The sequence below is a fragment of the Nymphaea colorata genome, chromosome 7, assembly GCF_008831285.2.
Source record: "Nymphaea colorata isolate Beijing-Zhang1983 chromosome 7, ASM883128v2, whole genome shotgun sequence".
Classification (NCBI taxonomy): Eukaryota; Viridiplantae; Streptophyta; class Magnoliopsida; order Nymphaeales; family Nymphaeaceae; genus Nymphaea; species Nymphaea colorata.
The window spans coordinates 18,716,614-18,743,279 of NC_045144.1; the positions used below are offsets into that span (position 1 = coordinate 18,716,614).

The 26,666-nt window shown below is 39.4% G+C and overlaps 2 protein-coding genes across 5 annotated transcripts; one reads left to right on the forward strand and one right to left on the reverse strand.

The window, feature by feature from the left end:
* The first annotated feature begins 650 nt into the window (after positions 1 to 650).
* On the forward strand, positions 651 to 6,600 carry LOC116257920 (probable inactive shikimate kinase like 1, chloroplastic). 4 transcript variants are annotated; one of them, XM_031634940.2, is made up of 11 exons: positions 651 to 1,087; positions 3,509 to 3,940; positions 4,528 to 4,574; positions 4,722 to 4,776; positions 4,876 to 4,948; positions 5,051 to 5,138; positions 5,275 to 5,357; positions 5,483 to 5,612; positions 5,939 to 6,017; positions 6,109 to 6,173; positions 6,276 to 6,600. In XM_031634940.2, exons 2-11 carry the CDS (start codon positions 3,670 to 3,672, stop codon positions 6,342 to 6,344), a joined length of 960 nt encoding a protein of 319 aa, XP_031490800.1. In that variant the 5' UTR covers positions 651 to 1,087; positions 3,509 to 3,669; the 3' UTR covers positions 6,345 to 6,600. The 4 variants fall into 4 exon arrangements, with proteins under 4 accessions (XP_031490800.1, XP_031490801.1, XP_031490803.1 ...); XM_031634941.2 differs by having other exon boundaries at positions 3,537 to 3,940; XM_031634943.2 differs by having other exon boundaries at positions 652 to 1,087; positions 3,509 to 3,883.
* A 1,998-nt stretch (positions 6,601 to 8,598) lies between these two features.
* Positions 8,599 to 24,688, reverse strand: LOC116257627 (uncharacterized protein At2g33490-like). The gene is made up of 11 exons (XM_031634572.2): positions 24,132 to 24,688; positions 23,100 to 23,172; positions 22,266 to 22,340; positions 21,158 to 21,219; positions 20,991 to 21,059; positions 19,513 to 19,541; positions 19,231 to 19,435; positions 18,898 to 19,128; positions 12,117 to 12,170; positions 9,735 to 10,752; positions 8,599 to 8,858 (listed from the first exon to the last, which is right to left on the reverse strand). Exons 1-11 carry the CDS (start codon positions 24,240 to 24,242, stop codon positions 8,848 to 8,850), a joined length of 1,938 nt encoding a protein of 645 aa, XP_031490432.1. The 5' UTR covers positions 24,243 to 24,688; the 3' UTR covers positions 8,599 to 8,847.
* Between the last annotated feature and the right edge of the window lie 1,978 nt (positions 24,689 to 26,666).

The following is a 26,666-nucleotide window of genomic DNA, read 5'->3' on the forward strand; positions in this document are numbered from 1 at the left end:
TAAGCGCAAAACTACCATGATGGGAGATTTCCCTCATGCATACACAAAATGAATATGTCCTAAACAGGATCGTGTTCATGCTAAATCATTTAATCAAAAACTTAACTGTAGCGAAAGCGTACCTGAATCCATCTGAACAACACGGACGGTAAATCGCAGTAGGATCTTCTAAGGTCTGTGCGGCGCACGTGCGGTCTCTCTCAAATGAGGAAGAGACAACCCTAGAGTATTTCTTTCAAATATTTTTTCTTTTTTGTTGGGTTGTTTAATTTTAGTTCAAAAATCTCAGTTGAATGTCTAAATTCTTTCATTAATTTCTTTGTCAGGTATAATCCTGGTGACAAGATAAACGGCAAACTAAATCTAAAGACTACATTAAATTTACAATTCGGATCCAAATCTTGGAGTTCAATGGGATAATATAGCTCACAAATCACATAAATGCTTGACTAAATAACTCGAATCCAGATCAAGATCCGATCCAAATCTGCACCACGTGAGAATCCGGTGCAGATCCGTGGACCACCAGCAAGGCCACATACCAACCTGCTTCCACCCACGAGCGGTACATGCATGTGCTGAACCCCGACGTGTCAGGACCTGATTGGTTAACCAATTGTACCAGGATAAGTAAAGTTCTTCAACTTTCCCAATCATTCTTCTTTGCAGAGTTCAGTTGGTTTTAATTCTTCACCTGCAGAGAGAAGAAGAAGAAGAAGAAGGAGAAGAATGGGGAAGATCTGTTGTCAGGATACAGATGATGGATTTGAGATACCATGGATGGGAATTGTGGTTGCTTTCCTCATAGCAATGGTCTTCCTCCTCCTCTGCATGCCTCGCCGCAGAGTCGCCGTCTACCACTGCCACTGCAATTAGCATCCACAGTGTCAGTCGGCCATGGAAGGGAGGAATTGAAGGACCAGGAGAAGCAGCAGGTAGTAGCAACCTGAGATGAAGCCGCTCGTCCTCTGCTTAAGCTGGTTCGAACTAGCCTTCTTCCTCGCCGCCCTCCGGCCCATGTTTGCCGCCGCTTCTTTGATTACAGCAACAATAACATCAACAAACCCGTAGACTGTCAATCTCCCTGGTGTGTACAAATAATTCCCTTGTACTTCTTTTCGCCATGTTCATCCTGTGCTATGATTCAACTATTTAATGGCAATTATATAGATCAATGCTTATTTCATATGGTATCCCCGTCGGGTTGAAAGGATAGAGAGATTTGATCAATTATGCTTCGCAATTTATCTTAACTGTTGTTGAAGTATTATACATCATTGTTGTTTCTTTCTCGTGAATTCAACCTCATCAATTGCATGCAATATCCGTAAAAATCAAGCAGAAAAATGCAAATCAGGCATAAATTAGATTCTGTAAATTGAGTTATAAATGTCATTGGTATTGGTTTTCTCTTTCTTGGTTTATAAATTTCATTCTACTCATTGGGCTTTCAGGAATTCCTTTCTTTCATATATATATATATACTTACCATTTGGCGATGTAATTCTCGAAAGTAATGCCTGAGAATGATAATGCGAAGGAAAGAGCTCATGTTCTTTCTCTTTAAGGTTATAAATTTGAAATGGTAGTTGAAAATGTATGTCTGTATTGCTTGAACACGATCCGGTGCACTCCAATTATTGAAGAGAGAGAGAGAGAGAGAGAAAGACAGACGACAAACATGTAGATAATCATCGATTGGAAGACGCCAAAGGGTTCTAATGGCCATGCAATTAAAGCTTACATGTACCATATTTTATATAAATAATCATCAATCTAATAATTGCTAAAGGTACCATACATACTATTGTTAATACTTATGTGGCGACTGTTTTTAGTGACAGAATGAGTTTTACGAAAACCAAGTTTAAGAGGGGAGGTCAGGTTTTTTTCACTATCTTTTACAAAAGCCTAGTTTTAAAAGCAAGCAAAAACCAGATTTTGCCCATAAAATCAAAATCTGGTTTTGAGGTATCAACTAAACATTATCTAAATTTTCAACTATGTGGTAACATCCATGGATAGAGCCAGAAGTTTTTAGTTAGAGGGCACTAGTAACAAATTTTAAATTCTTAAGGGGCGTCAACATATAAATTAGAAAATTTGTCTTGAGTATCCAGTTACTCACACTACCACTATTTTGAATCTCTTTAGTTGGATCTCATGAAAAAAATGATGACACAATTATAATTTGGCTCGAATTCGGGTATGTGATTTAGTAACCGAATCCAAGTCCGATATCTGACGGGGATTTGATAAATATTCAACTAATTATTTACGTAAAAAAGAATGTAGATCTCATGCTAGTTGAGTGCCAAATATTTGGTTCTGAAAAAAGAAAAGGGCTAAAATTCAAATCTGGATCTAAATCTGAACCCGATGAAGTCGAAATCGTTCGTCGGCCTTTTGGCTAAATCTAGTATGCTATCAGGCGATTTTTTGAGATAATTTTCAAGTTAGAGAAAGATTCAGAGAATTGGCGGAACATCAAAGTCGAATAGACCTTCTTCACGAATCAGATCGATTTAAACTTATCAAATTTTAATTAATCCGAAGTTTATAGATGTAATCGGCTCGGATTTGAGTCACATCCGGCCTTTACTGAATTTCACTTCTCTGAATCCGAATCCAAATCCAACTGCCATAAGATTCAACATTCATATAAGATCCAGGCAAATCTTTTTAACATCACTAATGCATATGATATTAGATGCCAATTGTTTCTCGTAAGTGAGATATTAACAAACCACTGCTCGAAAAAAAGGCTCGAAGCTCTCCTATTCTTTCCGTCTTTAGGTTTCAGCACTGCATTTGTATCTATTATGATAGTAGTGCACCTTAGAGGAACATGACACTCATGTGAATCGAACTAGAAACATGTCTTTTTACATGCGCTTGGTCCAACCAACTACACGATGCCCCTTAAGACAGTATTGGATGCCAATCAAAATTCGTTTATGAAAATGCATGATGAAGGAATCTAATCTGATCGGAATTTTTTCAAGAGATCTAACCAAATGAATTTGAAATCAAATGTATCCGATCTATTTCCTTCTTTATAACTAAGCAAAAACATGATTAGATATTACGCTAATAAGACTAAGTATACTTTATCTCGGACGCGTATACTCGTACTTGGTTCAGCTGTTGGATTTTTATATTTGTATCAGTTGATATTGCGCAATAATACCAACAATAAATTATTTTTTTACTTTTTAGAAGTAAAGAAAAATAAAATGGTCTATGCATTAGCTGAAACTGCCTATTCTTAAGACTTTCGTAAATGAAATGATTTAACACTTACTTTTCTTTTTTGATATGTAAATTTATTTAATTAAGAAACAACGACTGCATCTATTCGACTTTAAAAAAAAAATATTTTGTTAAAAGGAATATTGTGTTTCCATTTATCATTAAAAAAAAAAAGACTGGGAAGATTTTCTTTTCACTATTTTGTCTCTATTTGTTTTTTAATCTCATTAAGCGTTTGCTTTATCCATCAACGTAGAATTCATATCTCCGCTTTCGTGTGGAAGAGGCTGATTTTTTCCCAGGATCTGTGGTGAAACAAAGGACCCATTTACCTGCGGCATATACGCTCGAGAAAACTGAAGTTCCTATCCTTTCTTCTCTGCTATCCTCCCTCTCCCGTTGCAGAGAAGCAGAATAATGGAGCTGGGCATCGTCCTGCGCCCGAGTTGCAGAGTGGTATCCCTCCCGGTTCCTCCTTCGTCGAGCTGTAGATCTTCTCCTTCTCTTTTTCCCCTCTGTAAGAGCCACCCGCAGAGGCTCCGCGCTTCCTTCGCTACTCATCCTCTTCTCCTGCGAAGCTCGTGGCTGTCGCTTCGTGAGAGTAAGGGTTCTCGACCGGGTCGCATTTCCGGTGAGCTCACTCTCCGCGTCTCATCTTTCCAGCAAATCCGGCTCTTGGTTCCAAGTTGTTGGTAATTCTTATCATTTCTCAAGTTATTTTCTCTTTCTTTTATTTTTTTGTCTTTTTGGTTGAAAAACCTATAATTTGATTGGATTTATCTGGTGATTTTTTGCTTTGGGTATCTGTGTGTCTGACCAGAGTGATTGAATTATCTAGCTTTGAGTTCTGTGAGTGAATCTTTTCTCGAATATATTCACTCCAGTGAAACCTGTACATGTAAGTACCTGCCTGCGTTCCTTTAAGTTCTAGCCGGAATTTTTTGGTGCTTATACATGTAAGTACCTGTGTTTTTTCGAATGTGAATATCTAGTTAGCTTCTGGGCATTATTGTCTACGGCCCGCCAGAGTCTTTGAATTCGATTGCCTTTTAGTCAGCAACATTAGTTTCTCCCTCTAGATGCTTGATTTCCAGTATGGTCTTCCTGGCTTAACTCGTCATGAGTTGACATTCTTTAGTTGTTGAAAGTTGAAACACCGTTCACAGAAAGGGCGGTATGACAGGTTCCCCTGAGTGGGATGCTATATTTTGGACAATCTACCTTCTGGTGGTTTTCATGCATTAATGGTGGCGTGCTGCTTGGTTTTCTGTTCAGGTGCAAGGGCATCAACTGTCAAGACTGACCCATCTTTAGTGTTGAAGGTAAGCCTTTGTCAGCTAAATCTAAAAGGTCAGTTGCATAAGTTGATCTTAGATTCCATTCGACTGCAATTGGTGGTGAACGACACGCTTTGATCCATCAATTGTATTTATATATTTCCTTCATTGGTAGTTTTCTCATGATTGCAGACCAAAGCAGTAGAGATATCCTATGGGCTGAAAGGCGCATCCTTGTTTCTTGTTGGTACTAGCACCTGCTCTTGAATTAAGCTGTCAAATAGTGTTGAAGACTGTTCTCTTTATTCTATTTGCATTTCTATTCATTAAAAGCTTCATGTTGTAGGAATGAATGGCTCAATGAAGACCAACTTGGGGAAATTATTAGCAGAAGATTTGAGGTACTGCTACTTTGACAGGTATTTGCTCGAATGGAGCTTTTCCATATGATCCTGAATGCTGTGCTCTGAATTTGTGATCTGCCTGCACCATTGTTTTCTTACATTCATTTGCTTAAGCAGTGATAGCATAGTGGAGCAAGCTTTTGGTGGTGAGTCTGCTGCCAAATCCCTCCGTGAGGAAGATGAAAAGGGCTATCGTCAATCTGAGGTAACATCTTCATTTGATAATTGTTATGTTTTTCTCTTTGAGACTTTATGTTTCCTTAAGGTAGTACTTTGATTTTTCAATTTTGTATACTTCCTGAACATGAGATGCTCTTTGTATCGTTTAATCCTTATGAAAGACTGAAGTACTCAAGCAGCTATCGTCGATGGGCCGCCTTGTAGTTTGTGCTGGAGATGGTGCTGTTCAAAGCTCCGATAATCTGTAAGATTATGTTCAGGAATTTGATAAATGATCCGAGGAAGATTTTTTACATGCTTCTGTGCATTTTTTGGCATCATCTGTTTTTTTTTTTTGTGTACCGATTGTTTGTGCTGTTTACGATCAAGGGCATTGTTGAGACATGGGATTTCCATCTGGATAGAGACTCCCATAACTCTCTTAGCAAAGGAAATAACAGAAAATGGAAATCAATGTCCATCATCATGGGGGGTATCAGCTTCAGATTCATATGCCGAGGTTAGTATTCTTCCTATATTCAGGGGACTGATTTTCGCCTTTCTTGCCTAGTTAAAATGAAAAATCGTGCTTGTGTAATTGATAATTAGTATACGAATTCAATTTAGGTGATCAGGCAATTAGAAGCACACATGACGTTGATGTAATGGTAATGATTCCTAGTACTGCGTTAATTTAGTACTTCTTAGGAAGAAGACTACAGATTGTATGCAGAATCTTGACTTTGCCAAAGTGAATGATCTTTAATTGCATCGTACTCCTCGAATATGATTCTATTTCCTTGTACATTCCACCTACATCTCCTGATTCTGCGTTGATGAATGTAGGTGATGGAAAAGCTAGCAAAGGTGTATGAAGAAATGAAAGGAGGTTATGCCACTGCTGATGTCACAGTTTCACTTCAAAGTAAAAATTTCTATGACTTAGTAACTCAAACTCAAAACTCTTCCTCCATTGCACCTCTACAACGATTCAACAATTGCTTGTGCTTTAACAGGGGTGGCTACAAGATTAGGCTGTGAAAAATTGGAAGAAGTGACAGCCCACGACATGGCTATGGAGGTAATGTGCCGAATGCAATAACGGAATTTGCCAACTGATAGAATGCATAGATTTCCAAATCGAGAGTTTTCGTTGCTTGAAGCCTTGAACTACAACTTTCAGGTTCTGAATGAATTAGAGAAGCTGACGAGAGTTAAAAAAATGATGGAAGAAGCTGGTAGACCATTTTGATCTTCTTGTCCGTACCTGTACAGTAAAGACTCGAGCTGGTGCAGAGCTTCTCCAAATGCCATCTTCTCACTGCTCCTGTACTCTCCAATGTGTCTCGCCCAGCTCTTAGATAATTCTACTTCCATCAATTTTTGTTTTTGTAACAAGATCCACTAGTTGGTGCCAAAGTTTCGTATGATTTTTATACTGCCTGTATTTTTTGAAGAAAATGAGAAGAAAACAAACTTGTACCTGCTTTGAATGGGGCTTTTTCTCATACCAGGGAGAGAGATTCTTGTGTGGATTATGGACTATGGACTGTAGAGGGCAGACAAGTGGAAAACCCTGTGCTCTGCTGATGTTTTACCAATTGGAAAAGGAAAGGCCCGCTTTTTGGGTGATGTCAAAGAAGCGCTTCACTTTTTCTTCTTTCCTTAGTACTTATCTTGCGTTCAGAATTATCCATTGACAAGTTAAAGAAGCCACTTACTTTGAAAAATGGAATGACGTCGAGAACTGTGCTTAAAAGAAAACTAGAAAAAGAAAGGGTATTCTTCTACTTGAAACGATCACTTAGTGAATCGTAAAGTGCATGTGTTCCAATGAAGTACATTAGAGTTAGTCGCATTTAATATGGCCGGAGGGGGGAAAACCCACCAAAGTGACCATTTTTCCGGCAATTCCTTAGATTTAACATGTTGATAGGCTCAAATTTTATAAAGGAAATTGCCAATTTGTTAAATATTTTCCAGAAATTTCTGTTGTAACATTGCCCTGAAGAGAAAATGCGCGTGACCACTCGCTCAAACTTTCCGGTCCTCATTTGTTGTTTGGCTATACAGCAAAGCGAACGATCTCAGTAGCTTGCCTGCATTCAATGTCCTGGATTCGTCCAGATTTGCTCATTCCTGATATGTTAATTTTAAATCTTGTAAGATATTTCTGCGCTGCGACCAACCGACCACGGCCCCGGATCCTCTCATCTCTTATATTTGGAACTGAATCATGTTAGATGAATTCATTGAGCTGATCGCCTGTTTCATCAATCAGACCAAAATATATTGATGGATTCATCATGGTCCCTTAGTTAAGATCGGTATTCAAACCACTGAATAGAAACCTGCTCATATTGTGTCCAGCAAGTACAAAAGAATAGATGGTTAAGTTTAAAAAAAAAAACATTCAAACAGATAAAATAAAATAAATATTAAACATATTATGATGAATCTGTCAGTAAAATGATAAGATTGAACCAAGGGTCAAAATGAGATGGAAGGGAATGTAGATAACGTGAAGAGGCCCAATCCCCTTCCTTTTGCCCCTTGTCCCTAGGGTCTTGGGTTGTGCCCCTTATCTCTAGGGTCTGGGTTGTTTGGGACTTAGGTGGAGAGCGGAACACCCTCAACTAAGCATTACACATTTACAGTTTGTAGTACAGAAGAATAATATCGATATAAATCGAACGGACAACCATGCTTGCATTGATCCACAAGTCCAACCAACTACACGAGTGACCACGTGCTACCCTTAAAACAAAGCACCATAAACCCGCAAGGATAAAATTATTTATGAATGTGATTAAATACCCCAAATCCGGGCTGGCCACAAACCATCTTAGCTCCTGGCCCTCCATCAAGTCCTCAATCCCGAAATTTGATGGTCTCAAAAACGCCAATGGGATGGTTGTGTAGAGGAGTTAGCCGATGGGCATTGGACACCAGAATTGCATACTCAAGTCTGCTTCTTTCTCCAACGTTAAGCTACACTAAGAAATCATGACGTCTTGATGTCGATAAGAACTCGACAATTAGGAAAATATGTACAGTATTTATCAGGACTTTTTTATCTCCAGAAAACATCATGCAATATATCAAATTTTGACAATCTCTGCGTTTGGGATATTGATGACAAGAGCAAGAGGTTTTCACGTTTGGTGAAAGTTTACCACCATAGGCCCGTGCGTGCAAACACGCACGTGCAAAAACTCAAGCATGCACACACGAACACACAAGATGAATATAGGCAGCCGTCTTTGAACTTCAGTTAATTGCAATTTTTTTACTTGGAATCTCAAACTAAAGCACTACTAAGAAAAGAACTTATATTTATAAAGACCCTGTGGTTACCTTTTGGAACATCTACACCAAATGTATGTCCTTTCCGTTGGAAAAGTGGTCGTGATCATTAGATAAACGCAAGCAGTTGAAGTGCATGTTAGTCATCGCTTCTGTAAAAATCTAATCACGTCTGGAGACTACCGAAGGAAGCAAGTAAATAACTTAAAATGAGATTTTTCATTTAAGACTAGCCCAGTACTTTTACATACAACGCCACTTACAAGACACATTATTGATTTTTAACACTGATTAATCATTGGAGAGAATTTAACAGCTTGAAACCATAAAAAAAAAAAAAATTGAATGCTGCATGGGTTATTATTTACAGGGCGATCTTACTCAACCGACACCGTGTTACATACGGTAATATGGTAAGGCATGAATATCAGCCGGTTTGCGAGAATCCATCATTCATCACCTGCAACAAGTGGAGCCAGGTATATCCACCATTATTGACATTCCGTCAACATCACATATGGAGTTAAAAGCAGCAGGTTTAACCATTGTTGTAACAAAAAGACTAACCAGTTTACAAGACATTTAAATTACAAACTATGTGGTCAAAAGAACTAGGTGCATTTAGGTAGTGAACCTGGACAGGCCAGAAAAAGTAAGAAAGTTTAGAAACTGACATGATTTCAGCAATATTTATAATTTTATCATATTCGCTATAATGTTTAATCTTCATATATTCAGAATTTTCAGCAATTATAAAATAAAAGTGCAGATCAGGTTGACTGCTCTCTTTGCCATTCCACTTGGCAACAAAGGTCACAAAGGGGTAGCTCTGCTCGTTATCTGTTCAAGTATGTTTGTACTACAAGATTAGGAAACAATATTAAGTTCGACGAGTTACTTATAGGACTCAGTCCACACAAAGTCTTAACCAGTTAGCATTTTACTATGAGCAGAACGTAGACTTCCTATATGGGGTCATATGAAGTTTCCCCTCCATTTGCCTGAACTACAAGTGTAAATAACAGTATTGAAGGTTAAAAAGCAAAGGATAGAAATGGTTATAATTGTGATCCTATGCTGAATCAACACAAAGTTATACTAATACCAATTTATTGATGCCAACGGATTTTCATGAAGATGAACCAGGACGACAATTATGAGATGGTTAAAGCTATATATGCATTCAGTGCTTATCTGATATTAGTTGTAGAAACATCTGCCGGATAGGACAAAAAAAACTAAACAAGAGGACAAAAATATCTAAACACCACGCACAGAAATGACATTAAACTCACAACCACAAGGCAACCAGAAACATGATCAAAATTCAATTCACCTGCGGCTTTGGAGGTTGATACTTTACTAGGCATTGCTGATTGGCTGTTTGGAAAAGGAATTGGTGTCAAAGGAGGTGAAATAGCCTCCACTCCAAGATCTACAGGAGGTTCTAGGCAGCTTACAGATTGTGATCTCTCTCCACCACTTGAAGGTATTGAAAAACTGCGGCGTACTGTCGAAGGAGGTCTTGGTAGCAGGGATCTTTCTTGTGGTATCCTTAAAAATTTCTCTGCCACAGGAGGTCGCTGATTTTTAGAGGCCAATGGAGCTGAATGGGTATAAAAGCTAGACTTCGATGAAACATCAATTTTGGCTAGGCTTCCAGGAGGCCTAGGAAGCTCATGAAGCTCACTTATTTTTGGTGAAGAGATAAAAGTAGGTGAAGAAGATAAAGATAATCTGGGGGAAACTACTCGCTGAGATGGTACAGGTATTCGGGTGAACAATTTGGAGACTGACACAGGGTGTTCTACAGGTCTTGTACGTCCAGCAGCAGATGGAATGGATTTACTTGACCGGGATTTATTATCTGTCAGTGGCCCTGAAAAGGCTTGTCTTTTCACCTTTGTATCATCAAAACTTCTCCAGCCAGATTTATGCAGTGAAAGCCCTTCCTCTAAATGAATTGAGGCCCAGCCTGTGACATTATTCATATTGCTTTCCCTCAGAACCGAATGTGATTTTGACAAGTTAGGTCTTTCTGGTGATTGATTAGCCCCTGGGTGCTTTTTTGGCGCCAAAGGTAATGAATGAAATAAAGTATTTGTTTGTCCATTTACATTGGACAGCCTTCCAGGAATCTTATTTGAACCAGCTGATGTTGCATTTTTGGCATCACCAGGAGTAGGCAACATGTAAGTGTTGAACTTCCTTGGTGTTAATGGCTTCACGTCTCTCAAATTTTCAACTGTATCAACCTTCTTATCACGATAAGCCAAAATGGGTGCTGAGAAACTAACATCCTTAGGCTCATTAATCCTTGCATTAGAATTTCTCTGGGTTATAACTTGATTCCCCTGCAAGAAGGACCAAAATAGAAGAATTAAATGTGACAACCTCCAAGATCTATATAATCATCAAGCTATGAATGAGAAAGTTTTCCGTCACATGAATGTGGGAGCAACCATGTGTGTGTGTGTGTGTGTGAGAGAGAGAGAGTCTCCAAGTTCCAGTGTCCCACGTGCTCCAAGCCAACAGACAATGATTTCACTTGATCTAATGGTATGCATACTTTCAACATAGGTTTTTCATTATAAGTCATTACTTAGATTATATTTATAGATATAAAATCACACCTTTTTTGAGTCATCGAATTTTGATGCATTGTGACTTGTAAGCCATTAAATTTTATACACCATCACAACTTAAGAAGGCTGCTTGATTGGAGGATCTAACTCAAATCAAGATGGCAGCATTTCCTTCACTATGATCTTACTTATGGTCTTCTAGCCTTCTAAGTAAATTCCTGAATGCAATAGGCCAGTAGTCTCTAAAAAGGCAGCTCCTTCCTTCTTGAGAACAAGGACGATGTTGGTGGTATTGATATTCTGAAGGATCTTCCCTCTAGGAAAAAGGTGCTCAAAAACTGAGGCGTATTCACCTGTATGAGAATATTGGCGATTACTAGCTCCTATGATTTGAAGACACCTCAGTTCCGAGTTCAGCTGTTGCCTACTACATTCAAATGGTTCTGAGGTTGAATCAGCTTTCATCTATTTGATTTCCTATTACGAAAGAGGCAAAGGGAAAGAAAAATGTTTTCTCCAGAAATAAGCAAACCAGTTATTGTAGATTATACTTTTCATCATTTGTATATATATCCCTTTGGCTCAATATCCCTTAAAATTTTAAAAAGGAACTTTGGATGTGAGCATGACAAGAGTATATAGATATGAGCCTACTAGATCTGAACATATTGAAACCCCTCCAGAAGTAAATTATTCTATTCGCAATCATTAATAAGACACTTTAAATTTAGATTTAAATTATCTGAGTAGCCAAAATAATAAAATGTTACTTCCTTGACTTTTGCAAGCCAAATCATTGTCAAGAAAAGAACCTTTCAATACCTTTCGACAAGAATCTAATTTTGCTAAAAAAATTTCCACCAAAAGAACTCCTTGAAGTTTCAAGGTCAAGATTTCAAGCTTTCGGTATACCATGGTTCAGAACTGAACTGCTGTCATGCCCCCAGCAAGTGTTGTCACAGACACATGATCTAGTTTCTAAGAGCTATGACTTCTTTAACCAGTTTACAACAAAGCACAAACTTTGAATACTATCAAAGAGAAAACTTTCAATGGCCATAGTCATATACTGCCTATCCATTGTTGATAACCATTGTTGATAAATATAAGGTCACATCGGAAAATGAAATTACCTGAGTAACATCAATTGATAAAGATGGAGCAAGGGTATGATCTGCTTGATCTAGCTGCAGGAAGAACGAATGGGATTAATCACTTTTCATAACTGTACACACTTGGAAAACAACCACCAATTACTTACTTGTTACTGTTTAGGCAAAAACATATCAGAACTAAAACATTTTCATGATATGTACAGGTAGTCAGAACTATTACAACTGTTAGAATATGTTGTTGTGGGAACCGGGTCCATATCTGGACCCGGTTTTATGGGGCGCGGGTACCGAGGCGGGCTCGGTACCCTAGGCGGCTTCTCCTCTCTCCCTCTATATATTGTCCTTATGTGTAAGTGTTGAATTAAGTGGAATAACATTTTCTCTCTCCTAGGGTTGCGGTTGTGCACCTAGGTTAGAGCTTCTCCGTGGTTTTTCACCTCTCTTTGAGGTTTTCCACGTATATTGTGTGTTCCTTCTCTTTCTCTCCATCTTGGTGTGTGTTTCTACATGGTATCAGAGCCAACGCGTGAGAGATCGTTGGTGTGATCGTCGTGTTTCCGCCGTTTTTTTGCCGCTGCTGTTTCCTCCGGTTTTTTTTCTCTGCCGCTGCTGCGCCGTCGCTCTCTGCTGCGCCGCCGCCGTCCAGCGCTGCCAGCTGTGCCGCCACCGTCCAGCGCTGCCAGCGGCGCCGCCATCGTCCGGTGCGGTTGTTCTCTGCTGCGTTGCCGTTGTCCATCACTGCCATTGCCCACTTCAGCGCCGCCGTCGTCCTGCGCCACCGCTGCCCATCACCGTCGCCGTCCATCGTTCCCAGCGTCGCCCAGGAACGTCGCCGCCTGCCTTCCGTAGCCGCTGCCTCATTCCCGTTGCCTCTGCCTAGTTCTCGCCGTTGTGCCTCTTGTTGCTGTGTGCGTGTTTGTGATGGCAGACGCGATGGGGACTCAAAATGATGCTGTTCTTGACGCGGGCAGCGCTTCCAAGACTGAGAACGTGCCGATCCAGGTCACCTCCATCCGTCTGACCAAGGACAATTACCTATCTTGGTCTGCCGCTCTCGAGATTGGGATTACTAGCCGTGGGCGTCTCTCTTACATCACTGGCGACAAACCTGCGCCCATCAAATCTGATCCTCATTGGGCAACGTGGGCGTTGGAGGACAGCCAAGTGAAGGTCTGGATTATCAGCTCCGTGTCCTCCGATATCCAGCCCCTCATTCTGCGGAAGCCGACCTCTTTTGATATGTGGACTGTGCTTGCAAAGATGTATGGTCGCAAGAAGAGACATCTGCGTACCTATCAGATTAAACGCAGTATTTACTCCCTGACACAGGGTGATTTGTCTGTTGCTGCCTTCTATGCTGCCCTGAAGACCAAATGGGAGGAGCTAGATTATCATGTGACTGATGAGTGGAAGTGCGGTTCAGATCATTCCCTTTACTGGGAAAAGGAATGGATGGACCGTACGTTTTTGTTTCTGGGAGGCCTGCGGGATGAATTTGAGTCTATTCGTAGCCAAATTCTTAATGGTGATGAAATTCCGGGGATAGAGGAAGTATATGCCCGAGTTGAGTCTGAAGAACAACGTCGCCAGGTGATGCATCTTGACACCGGTCATGGCCCTTCTGCCTTTGTCAGCCGTGCCTCTGGGACTGGGCAGCGTCCTGCCCGGCATTGCACTCATTGCAACAAGTTGGGGCATTCGGTGGATTTCTGTTGGGATCTTCATCCCGAGAAGAGACTGGTCAGAGGTCGTCCTCCCTCTGGCAAGCGTAGCCCTTCTGTGTCTGATTCCAGTCAGAGCAATTCTTCTAGTGGTGCAAAGTCCAAGCTGTCCCCTGCTCAACTCAAGGAGCTACAGGCGTACATCAGTCGCCTATCTACTACCCCTGAGGAGTCCTCCACGTCTGAAGGGGCTCAGCTAGCCCAAGCTCTCGTTGCCTCGACTGATCAAGGTAACCCTTCTCTTGGTGATTGGATTGTTGATAGTGGAGCCACTCACCACATGACAGGGGACTCTAAACTCTTTCAAGAATATCAACTTTCCTCTGGCAAGCAACGCGTGTCTATGGCAGATGGGTCTTCTATCTCTGTGGCTGGGAAAGGGAGCTTGTCCCTGTTGAACAAATACCGTCTCCACAATGCCTTGCATGTTCCAAATATTCCTGTGAACCTACTCTCTGTCAGCAGTATTACTAAAGAATTAAACTGTAATCTAATTTTCTCTGCTGATCATTGTTCCCTGCAGGACTTGGTGACGGGGAAGAAGATTGGGATTGGTTCGGTTACTGACGGGCTCTACAGATTGCCGGTACAAGTTGCTTCAGCATTGATTTCTGCCACGAGTGGTCACTTGTCTGGTGTGAATGATAGATCTACTGTTCTGCGATGGCACGAGCGTCTTGGCCATCTCCCATTTCAGTTAATAAAGAAGTTGTTTTGTGCATAATCATAGCCCTACTCTCAAAAAGCTTGATCCCCGGTCTATTAAAGGAGTGTTCTTGGGGTACTCTTCCACTCAGAAGGGGTACAAATGTGTGGATCCCACTACTTCCAAAGTGTATGTTTCGAGGGATGTCACATTTCATGAACATGAGTCGTATTTTCCGGTGAATCCTCTTCAGGGGGAGTGTCTTGGGCACAAAGGGGAAGAGTATTCCTCTAATCAGCTGATTCAGTTTATGGAGTTTTTGGACTACAAGGTTAGTCCCAGTGTGATTGACACGGTCACGGTCAGTAATGAGAAGGGCAGTTATATGGAAGGGGTCACGGTGGATGCTCAGCCCACTGTTGCCAGGGATCACTTGTTTGGCCAGGTTTATGTCAGAAAGGAGAAAGCTACAGTGGAAGATGTTGGTGATGAGGATAGAACCAATCCCAATCCCGTGATCTCCCTGGATGACCCAAGTCCATCGAATGGAGAGCTCCCCATTGCTTTGCGCAAAGGCACCAGGTCATGTACTTCTCACCCTATTCAGAGATTTGTTTCTTATGCTAAGCTCAGTACAAATTACAAATGTTTTATCACAACCTTATCCAAAGTTGTTATTCCCAGGTCGGTGGATGATGCTAAGGATGATCCCAAGTGGTTACATGCTATGACGGAGGAGATGGGTGCGTTAGCTAAGAACAAAACATGGGAAGTGGTTGATATCCCTAAAGGGACACACTTAGTTGGCTCTAAGTGGGTGTACAACGTGAAGTATAAACCTGATGGCACTGTAGATCGATATAAAGCTCGTCTGGTTGCAAAGGGGTTCAGCCAGAAGTATGGGATTGACTATCTTGAGACCTTTGCCCCTGTTGCAAAGTTGAAGACCGTGAGAGTTATTCTTGCTCTTGCTGTGCACAGGAAGTGGCGCATGGACCAGCTTGATGTTAAAAATGCATTCTTGAACGGCCATCTGGAGGAAGAAGTCTATATGAGCATGCCTCCCGGGTATGTTCAAGAGGGAAAATGTTGTCACCTCAAGAAAGCTTTGTATGGCTTGAAGCAGTCGCCGAGAGCTTGGTTTGAGAGACTAAGGATCGTTATGAAGTCTACTGGGTACAAGCAAGGAAATGGAGATCATACCCTATTCATAAAGCAGAGAGATGGTCTGGTGAGTCTTCTCCTTGTCTACGTTGATGATATGATTGTCACTGGCAGTGATGAGGAAGAAAACAGGAAGATGAAGGAGAGATTAGCTAAAGAATTCGACCTCAAGGATCTGGGTAAACTGAGATACTTTCTGGGGATAGAGATTGCTCGATCAGAGACAGGGCTGGTTATGAATCAAAGGAAGTACACTCTTGACTTACTAAAGGAGACAGGTAAACTTGGTTGTCGGCCCTATCTTACTCCTATGGAATCGGGGACTAAGATAAGTATCAAGACAGGCACTATTCTGGATGAGGAAGGAAAAGGGCGATATCAGAGGCTAGTAGGTAAGCTTATCTATCTTACTCTTACTCGCCCTGATATCACGTATGCGGTAAATGTGCTAAGTCAATTTATGCATGCTCCCACGGATTGTCACTGGAAGAGTGCAGAAAGAGTGTTGGGATATCTAAAGAATGACCCAGGAAAAGGACTGCTGTATACTCGACAAGACAAACTTACTATTGAGGGCTACTCAGATGCAGATTGGGCAGGTTGCACTGACACAAGGAGGTCCACTACAGGGTATTGTATCTTTCTTGGAGGTAACCTAGTTGTTTGGAGAAGCAAGAGGCAAGAAGTGTGTTCGAGGTCTAGTGCTGAGGCTGAGTACAGGGCTGTTGCAATGGGAGTTACAGAGATGCTGTGGCTGAAGATCCTTTTGACTGATATTGGTGTGGAACTGGAAGATAAAATGAAGATGTACTGTGACAACAAGTCTGCGATTAATCTTGCCAATAATCCAGTTTTACATGACAGGACCAAACATGTGGAGATTGACCGTCACTTTATCCGGGAACGCATTGACTCAAAGGAGCTGATTCTGCCATATATGAAGTCTGAAGATCAAGTTGCAGACGTCCTAACTAAAGGGCTTTGTACTTCTTCATTCGAAAAAAATGTTAGCAAGCTTGGCATGTTTGACATGTATGCCAAGCTTGAGGGGGAGTGTTAGAATATGTTGTTGTGGGAACCGGGTCCATATCTGGACCCGGTTTTATGGGGCGCGGGTACCGAGGCGGGCTCGGTACCCTAGGCGGCTTCTCCTCTCTCCCTCTATATATTGTCCTTATGTGTAAGTGTTGAATTAAGTGGAATAACATTTTCTCTCTCCTAGGGTTGCGGTTGTGCACCTAGGTTAGAGCTTCTCCGTGGTTTTTCACCTCTCTTTGAGGTTTTCCACGTATATTGTGTGTTCCTTCTCTTTCTCTCCATCTTGGTGTGTGTTTCTACAACAACATACAATTAAATAAGTATTTTTAGAAACTTCTCAAATCAAATTAATATGTGATACAACTTTAGTTGTAAAAGAGGTTCCTACAGTTCAGACCGGACAGCAAGCAGCTGATGTAAAGTGCGTCTACATAGGAAATCAGGTCTTTGGAAGGAACATTTGGTCTGGAAAGACTAAAAAGCACTAGTCATATTAGTAGAGTTTGTTGGCAGCCAGTTAACAAGTTGACCTACATGTATCAAGAGAATAAATACAGTGCAATTCTAAATACAGTTAAATTCAGAAAATGAATTAATTGAGATTTGAGCAACCCTTCCCCTTCTTTCCCTCTTCCTTCTCATCTTGATCTCATTTTCCAATGCTAATCAGTTTCCTTGATCAAGGTTCTATACCAACCATTGCAGGTAACGATTTGGTATAAAAAACAAAGGCAAAATGCCTCCTAAAGATGACGGTGCCAAAGGAACCAGCCCAGAACTTCTTGGCAGCAAAGCGTCATTGAATATAACATGGGGAATGACAAGTAATCACCTCAACATCGCTTGTTCTGCCATGGAGGAACAATTGCAAGTGCTGGAAAGTAAGGTGGAGTTATCAATCATGGGAAGTCAAGTACAGCATACTGAATGTTCAGTTTTCCACAGATTCATAAGTTGTTTAAAGGATCATGACTAACTATGTAAAACAGTTAAGTACAGGTCTCAGGTCTAATAGTTTGATCAACCATGAATTTTGGTGTGAACTCTTTTAAGATCCTTGGATCCAATGCACACTTGAAGACTTTGCTACCAATCGATGCAGATCAAAGAGCCAAAAAGAAGCAACAACAGTTTTTCTCTTTTTTGGAAGAACAGCAACAATCTTGTGATATCACACTCCGATATCTTGGCTATCACATCATTTTCTTGTACTCTTAACCTCCAAGTTAATAACCTTGGTGCTGTTGTCTTGAAGTATCCTCATCATGCTTTTGTACAATATCAATGCCTTTCTTCACAAGTTCCTGCAACTTTGTTACATTTCCAACAAACTTATTTGAATTCATATTTCCCATCCATATTCTAACGAAGTACCTTGATATTATTTATGATCTGATGCATATCTAATATCCTAATTTACTCATAGTGCTTGGCAAAACCAAACAACTTATTTATTTTTTAAGCTAGATAAAACTCGGAAAAGACCTCAAAACTTCTAATAAATAATAGACATTCTAAACGTACACTTAATTTTTTTCTTTTATCTACAGAATAGGTCCCAGGAGCTGAAAAAAGAAGCTCGAAGCATGTTTAGTCACACATATTCTTTTACTCTTTTTGCTAGCACATCAAGAAATGTATCTGTCCATAAATGTCAATTAAAATGATTCTTGTTTAGAACTTTCAACTTTTAGGTTCCTATAGTATATATCTGGCTGTTATGCTCTGAGAGTCATCATTTGTTGAGAAAATTTACTTTCTTCCATAGACAGTTTTAATTGGTCAGATAAAATGATGGATTTGAGTCTTGAGGTTGCAAGCATCAGCAACTCATGGATGTAACTACATATTTATCTGTGAGCACTTGCAGAAAAAAAGCATCCACATAGCAAAGCCAAGCAAGGTCTTATATTTTTCTATATATAAGTTCCTGAAGCCATTTGCTCAAGGCAAGCACCAGCCCAGTGCACCATGGAGCTCATGCTCACGAGTATCATGTAAATTGTGGGGTTAGTTAACCATGATGTTTATTGATATTATGAGCCTACTGTATGTGATATTAACTTCTCAAAACAGAAATGGACATATAAATCAATATTGAGATCAAAGGGAAAAAAACCGTCTATCATCTTTCTAACACTCACCATGAGCAGGTCAATAACCATGTAGAAGGCTACTCGGACAATTTTATAAGCAGTAAACAAGGAAGAAAGGGCAAGTGCATCTTCACCTCCATAGAATGCCGTGTGGCAAGCACAGTATCTGTTACATATTGTGGTTGCTCAAAGTCAGAACTTAGTTCATCATCATCATTAACAGCGTAAGCATCACTATCTTCGTCTTCAGCATCATCATCCTCAAGTTCGCTAAACTGATAATCAATATTCTGCTGCTCTGTAATAAGCTTTACATGTGGCTCAATCAACTCTAAACACTCAAGACCCTTCTTGAAAAAGTTCATCTGTTATCGAAAAATAAAAATATCAGATAAAGAGGGTATGATTTACTTCAACTAGAACAAATTGAAAAACTAATCCATGTTACAAACATCAAAGAGTGACACCTGTGCAGCATGATGACGAACTGCTTGTGTTAAAAGACTCCTGGATTGCCCTTGCTTCAATGATTTCAGGCGGAAAATAAATAAATTTGCCTCATCTTCATATTCATCTAGAGCAGCTTGCACGTGTTTGGGTGAAATATTTTCTCTAGTATTCCTAGGCTTCCCTTTTACCCCTTGAGAAGCCAATAAATGTTCGTATGCGGTTCTGCATGACAGAGGTTAATGTATATGTCAGTGGAGAACAGTTGGTAAAGTAACCAACAGAATCCACTGGTTTCATACCTTTTCTCATCACATTGATTTTTCATTTCCTGCATAAGCAATCCATTAAAATAGATACTAAAATCAGTGTTTGGAACTGAAATATTTGTAAAAGAAGAAAGCAAAGAACTGCAGAAGCAATTTGATAAAGAAAAGCATATCAAGCACCCAAACTTACCCTGGACAAGTCTAGCCAAACCTTTTGAACAGTTAGCAAGAAGAGACCTAACCCCAAAGAGGCCAACAAAATATTAAATGTCTTTGAGGTTCATGTCGGGTTTGTTTTTAAAAAAGGAAAAATTTAACACCCTGGCAGTTTTATGTCTGCTTGAATGACATAAACCCATGTTCAGCAAAACTTGCTTTAAACCTGTTCTGAAGGTGGTGTGTATTAAAAAGAAGGGGAGGAGAGGGGGCACTAGGCACTAAACCCACACAATGCATAAGTAGGCGTCAAGGCAGTAAGTCTGTCCTATAAACCTATTTGACGAAAAATACAGGGAAAAGAGGAAAAAATAAAAAAATTTGACGTAAAGTGGCTCTCCAAAATTCCACCACCTCGAACAATACATAAAAGTTCTTGGCTGGTCATTGTTTCTCCACTTTCATAAATTTTTAGTTAATTTCTTTTTTGGTTATTTGCCCAACAGAAAAGTAACCTTGGCGCGTCATTGTTCTGGCTACTAGCCTAAAAAACAAAAAAGGCTGTCATCATTTTTTTTTTAGTTTTTATCTGATTTTTGGCATCCTAACATGCAAAATCCTGGTCTGGGGGAAAAACCTGGCTTTGCCTCATGCCATCCAAACACATCTTAAAAGTAGATGATTTTCCAAAAGAAAAGTAATTTGTACACAATGTTCCTTTTTTGTCACTGGTGACATGTCAAATGTACCAGAACAGACTTAGTTAGCTGCTCCAAATAAAGTTCAACCTAAAGCTCAAGAAATGACTTGACCAAATTAAACTTTAAAATTATTCAAAACTGGGTTATTGACACTGCTTTTGTTATTAAAAGATCCATTTTCAATCACTAATAACCTTTTGTAAAACTCATCCTCGTTACTGAGCCACATCCACACTTCCAGAACTGGATTACAGGTCTTGTTTCATTATTGGTTCTATATACAGCTAAGGTCAGTGCCACGGCTACATTTTGGTCTTTTGTAAATAGCCTAAAAGTAAGAGGCACATCAGCTTCAAAGAAATGATTGTATTTTTCACTCAGACATCTGATAATTAACCTCAGATAATGAGTGACAGTTGACTGGTGTTAATATCTTTTGGATGTACGCAGATCCACTTCATAAGAAGTATCTCACATGAATGTCAAATGCATAAATACCAATTTATACATGACCACGTCATACAAAATAAACAAATAAAATCTCAAAGATCACAAGCACCACACCCTACCAGTTGTTGAAACATAAAAGATCACATATTTCATACAACAAAAGTGCTTCAAAAACAGAGAAATTCTTAAAAAAATAGAAGTCACCTCTACTGTTTGAAGCTCACTAAGAAGAGACTGAGATGGACTTGTAATTGTCTTCATAATATGTGATCTCTGTTAATACAGTAATAAAATTAATTACAATATGCAGACCCAGAGTGCCAGCAGTTAAAAAAAGAATAACTACCAATAAAAGAAGCCTAAAGTCTCACATAGAAATCAATGAATTTTTGGATCTGAAATTGTGCTTTCCCCAGCATCAACAAAACTCTACCTGGAAATATAGACATCAGAGTTTTCATCATATACAACAAACCATAGTCCCAAATAACGTTTTGGAGTTTTAAACGGCGAGGTTTTTCTTGGGTATAATACAATAAGATTGAAAAAAAAGGGAAAAATATGGTAAATTTTTAAAATTTAAAAAAAATAAAAATGTGGGAAAATAAAATAAGTGAAAAATTTAAAATAAAAACATCAAAAGGTAAGTTTGCAACAAGCAAAAAGTAGAAAATGAAAAAAAAAACTGTTTGGCATTTAAAAAGTGAACAAAAACGCGTTAAAACCCTGTTAAAAATTTGTTTTATTTGTTTTTAAGTTTTAACTGGCACTTTAATTTATCACGTTTTTTCGCGTTTTTTGTGACTATGCACCAAACACAAGTAATGAAGTGCAAATATAAAAAAGAAAGAAATTCCAAAAACCATTAGATGCAAAATAAATTGTGGACATGATAAGCAAAACTTACGAATAACAACTCCAAATTCTTGGAAAGACAAGGTCAAGACAAAAGTCAGCAAAGAAATTCATGCATTAATAAGACAGTAATGAGCCTATAGGACCAATTTACATGGTTATTAAAAAGACTTGCATTGGAATGTATTCCTTTTGTAAATCAATCTATTTAATTTATTGATATCTTTTTCTACGTAACTTTGTTTCTAATGGTTTTCCCTTATGTATCCGAAGTTCAACTGAATTCTCACATAAAAAAGGACTGGTGAAAAATCAAGTAATGAAACTGTATTAGGAACAGCACCAACTGCACTTATAGAAAAATTAATATGTTAATGTTAAGCCATTTTGATTTGAGTACCATCTACATCAAGCAGGATATGAAACCATATGCAGCAAACAGTTTCCTGTTTAAGTGATATAGCAACTGAACAGTGACTTAATGGATAACATCATGCATCAGAAAGTAGTAATGACATGTATGCCCATATGGATGGTTCATCAGAGACAATACATACACATATTTAGCTTCTCGCACTCAAAACCATGAAGCCATAACATAAAAGGATGAATTTTACACTTTACCACTATCCTCATCATCATTTAAAGCAGTCTTCTCCAACAGACAAGAACCCAGCTCCCTCAGTGACTCTGAAAATTCTGGAAACAATAGCACTAACTCAGAGAAGAAAGGGAGAAAAAGAGATATTTACAGCTAATGCCTATAAAAGTATAAATCTTATATAAGTAATCCATGCACACACACACACACACATGCAAGCATATACATGCACGTGCATCCATGCAATTAGGTGCAGCATACACACACATGCCAATTTCACAAAGACCAAATCTCAGCTAGAAGCAACCTACAAAGACTCGATACCCAAAAGGATATAAACATCTACCAAGTCCACAAACAGAAAATCCCATAAGTAATGCTAGAAAGATTCAGGTATAAGCATATAGAAAAAGAAGTGTACATAATTTTAAGAAGTTTTAACACAAAATGGCTTAAAGTTAAAACTAACTAAAAACTGTCAGCCAATTAAAAGTTGCTTCGTGGACATCACAAAACATAGCAGAAGCTCCTTATAAAATGTTAAAAGTTTGTGTACTGATAGGCTATAACTGAAACAAAGTGAATCTGACGCAGCAGGATTTCCCTCAAAATTGTACTTGGGGAGGAAACATCCAAAAGGCAGAGACCTAGGTTATTGAAATAGAAGAAGCTCCTCATAAGATGTTTAAAGAAATTGTGTATGGATGAATCACAATCGAAGCAGTAAAACAAAAGCAGCAGGGTTTCCATAATCGTATGAAAACTTGGGAGACAAACATCCAAAAGTTAAGGTATGACCACTTATTATAAAGAAAAAATGAATGCCCATATCTCAACAATTTGGCCAGTCTTGATACCATATGCAGTGTTTGTGGTGGAAGCAGCTGCAGCGAGGAGGCTGTCATAACAATCTCTCATGTCTTCCATGTCCTACGGAAGCACAAAAAATTTAGGTCATCAGCCAAATAATGCAGCTATCTAAAGCGGAAGAGACTCGTCTATTACTACACAAATACAAAGTTGAAAATTCAAATAAAAGTTGCCAAAATATTTCACGTAAAATTAATTAGAATGCCGTGGCAGTTTGTCACATTGTTTTCCATCACCAGCATAAAGTTAAGAGCAAACAGATATTAATTGAGTCTTTCGAAATGTAAAGCACCTTTTAACAGTCTATCTGGAACTTGGATTCACAAATATCCTTTATTCTTTTCTTTATCTTTTGCAAATTAACATCATGACTGTGTTTTTCACCTAAAAAACCTAGGAATTGGATCCAACTAACACCTGGACTAATAAAATCGCACCAGAATAATACAACGGCGTGTTTATAATAACTCGAATAGAAGTTCTCCACGCCATCGGGTGGGAATAAAATGGGACATCTGAGAGCAAATGAAAGGAAAAGAAAATAACTGCACGCAGAAAGCAAATTGAGATTCAACATCTCGCCACCAACTCCCTCCTTCACAACACCATAATCAGTTTCTAATTGGTCTGACCCATTCTAGTCAACACTATATCCAAGAGATATGTGAAAATTCTAAATGCTGAAAGCAACCATTGGATAGCGAAACCAGCTCGATAATTATCATAATGATTGCAGACTCGAGAAGATAACGATTCTAAACACATTTCTTATATTTCCCAATAAAATTATACTTCAAAACCACGAAATTCATGAATTCATTCTGCAGTCCTGGAGACCAAAACGAAGCAAGTAATTACAGCCAAAAGCACGATAACAACAGGTGATCGCGGGCAACGTCAAACTCCAAACTCGACAAAAATTCCGGAAAAGAAAAAAAGAAAACCTAGAAGAAAGCATCAGGACCGAGGGAAGAGAAAGCGCGAAGAAGAAGAATAAGGATAAGGAAGAAACCGCTTACCTGCGTCGCCTGCGCAAGCTCATCCCTTCGGCTGACCGCCTGCTGGCTCCGCTTGGCCCTCCCCTCGCCCTTGTGCAGGCCGAACCCAAACTTCCTCAACGGAGATTTCATCTCCGCGTCTCCGCCTCCACCTCCCCGCCCCCCGCGCTCCGTGATATCCTCCCTCCTCCTCCTCCTCCTCCTTTTTCACTCCGATTCCCCAAACCAGAAGACGCATAAAACAACTCTAATCCACCACGAACGCCACCACGGGAGCAAGAAAACGAGACCTCCAGAGAAATTTCGCGGCTCTCCACGATTCCGCCATTCCGCGTGGGGACGATCTCGAGTGCCGCCTACGACAAATTCCGCAATCCAGAGAGAGAGAGAGAGAGAGAGAGAGAGAGAGACTTCCGTTGAGTCAAAAGGAGATGAGGAGGAGGAGGAAGGAGGGAAGACGAAGTGGTGGGAAGGCAAGGAGGGAGGGAAGAACGTCGCAGAGAGGCCAGGACACTGAAGGGATTGTGGGCAAAGTCAAGGACATAACCGTCTAGAGAAACTTCGCGCCATCAGCAGTGGGAGTCCCAGGGGAAGCCATCCCGCGTTATTACGAACGCACGATCCGCTCTTAACTCGAGCTATCTTAACCATGGTTTATCCAACACCCCCACGTCACGTCTCCCGCCCCCCCAACTCCTAACCGCGGTTAGCACCAAACCCCGAGTCCCCCGCCGATCCGAATAATCCGATATTAACATTTCCGATACGACTCGGATGGCAAACTCCACGTCCCCGGTCGTGCGTTGACTCCTCCGCTTGACCCTCTGACGTGGACTCGCGACAGCCGCATCTGTCGACACGTGGAGCAACAGAGGCCAGAGGATCTCGACAGTCGCTGGCGAGACCGACTTGACCGAGGCCGGTCCTGTGGGACCCACTCAATGGTAAATCTTGCAGCCACGTGGGACCCAGCCCGTAAAAACCGAATGCTGATTGCATTTTGTTTAAAACAAAAATATAATTTTTTGTTAATTTTAAAAAACAGTTATTATTTATGCTTTAATATTAATATATAACTAAATTTTTAGTCGCGTTCTAAATAAAACAAATTCTCTAAATTTACCCCAATTTTGTTGATTCACAATAAATTCTTCTATATTCTTTTTTCGTTATAGTGAAAAGGTACATATCCTCTTGAACTTATAGATGGACTAATAAAATGACAACATTGTCCAGAAACACAAGTACTAAGTTGAAGTTGCAGAGAGCAACAAAATAAGGATAGATTTGTCAAAATGCATGCATTTAAAAAAGAAAAAAAATTGGAAAAAAAAAGGAAAACTTTTCTTTGACGGGTTTGAAAAGGATCTCCCAAGTTTTCTAGAAAAGAATAATTAAATCGAGACATGTTGAACATGTCACGCTTTTCTCCATCGCGACGAGACGGTATATTGGCCGATACGCATCAATCTGTATCAAGTTGTACCGGGTTTTTATTTAAAAAATTTCTAAGTTCAAACCATTTATTTTTTCATTATTTGTTACACAAAAATCTATTTAACGTCAATACATAACTTTAATAATTGGAATTCATATCAACATAGTTTGTTTAATAGAATATATCTGCATATATGTATCTAGAGAGAGAGAACGGTAGAGTGAGAAATTTTTGATGGAAAAGCCGTATTAAAGTTTTTAAACTTTCATAAAACCGAAATATTATTTTTCAAAATTTTTATATAAAGCAAGTGAAATTTAAAAAGAAAACTGAAAGGAGGCCAGGACCCTGCAGGCCTCCTATTGGCTCCGCACCTGGATCTAACACCTATTTAAAATTGGCAGGTGGTTAAAAATTTGAAATCTATTACTCAAAAACAGTTATTGCAAGAATATTAGCGATGATTTATGATGTAACAATTGTGTTTAACAATTATAAATTCTTAGTCATTTAGCAACACCCACATGGACAAATATTATTTATTTTTTGATTAAAAAAAATACGTGGATGTGTTGATATGTTAAACCTATTAAAATCATAGTTTATAAACCAAAAAAAAAAAAAATCTCTTAACTTGATCATTGAACTACTATAAAATTTTAGTTTCAAACTTGAAGGATTGCCATTTCCACATGAGTTTGTAAGATGATTTTATTGGCATTTGATTAAAAGATGTACAAGAACTTTGTAAATGGTATGTCTAATAAAAATATATTCATTGATTACCTTATTCCTTATATATATATAAAGAAAAAAGCACGTAAAAGTGAGTCAAGAGGGTCCTAGCATTCCATGTTCAACAAGTGATGCTGGCGTTGCCCTTTTCTTTGTTTGAATAGTAAGGTTTGGACCGGTCAGCGTCTGTGGGCTCAATTTGGCCCCATCCGGGCTTTTGTCATTTGGCATGCCTACATGTCCAGGGGCGGTGGGAGAGAGGGCCGCCAATGAAAAATAAAATTACATTAAAAAAAAAAAATTAATTGCACAACATATTTTTTGGATTTGAATTCAGTTGGCCCTACCCAAATTCAGAAGTTAGACTGTCGACTCCTCCTGAA

What these genes read in the sequence shown, in the direction of transcription:
- LOC116257920 (XM_031634940.2), top strand. Translation starts at nt 3,670, where the DNA reads ATGGAGCTGGGCATCGTCCTGCGCCCGAGTTGCAGAGTGGTATCCCTC. An exon ending in GTTCAAAGCTCCGATAATCT is followed by an intron (nt 5,358 to 5,482) that starts GTAAGATTATGT and finishes TTTACGATCAAG; the next exon opens with GGCATTGTTGAGACATGGGA. An exon ending in CCCACGACATGGCTATGGAG is followed by an intron (nt 6,174 to 6,275) that starts GTAATGTGCCGA and finishes TACAACTTTCAG; the next exon opens with GTTCTGAATGAATTAGAGAA.
- LOC116257627 (XM_031634572.2), bottom strand. Translation starts at nt 24,242, where the DNA reads ATGAAATCTCCGTTGAGGAAGTTTGGGTTCGGCCTGCACAAGGGCGAG. An exon ending in AATCAATGTGATGAGAAAAG is followed by an intron (nt 19,436 to 19,512) that starts GTATGAAACCAG and finishes TCTGTCATGCAG; the next exon opens with AACCGCATACGAACATTTAT. An exon ending in TTCGTCATCATGCTGCACAG is followed by an intron (nt 19,129 to 19,230) that starts GTGTCACTCTTT and finishes TTTCGATAACAG; the next exon opens with ATGAACTTTTTCAAGAAGGG.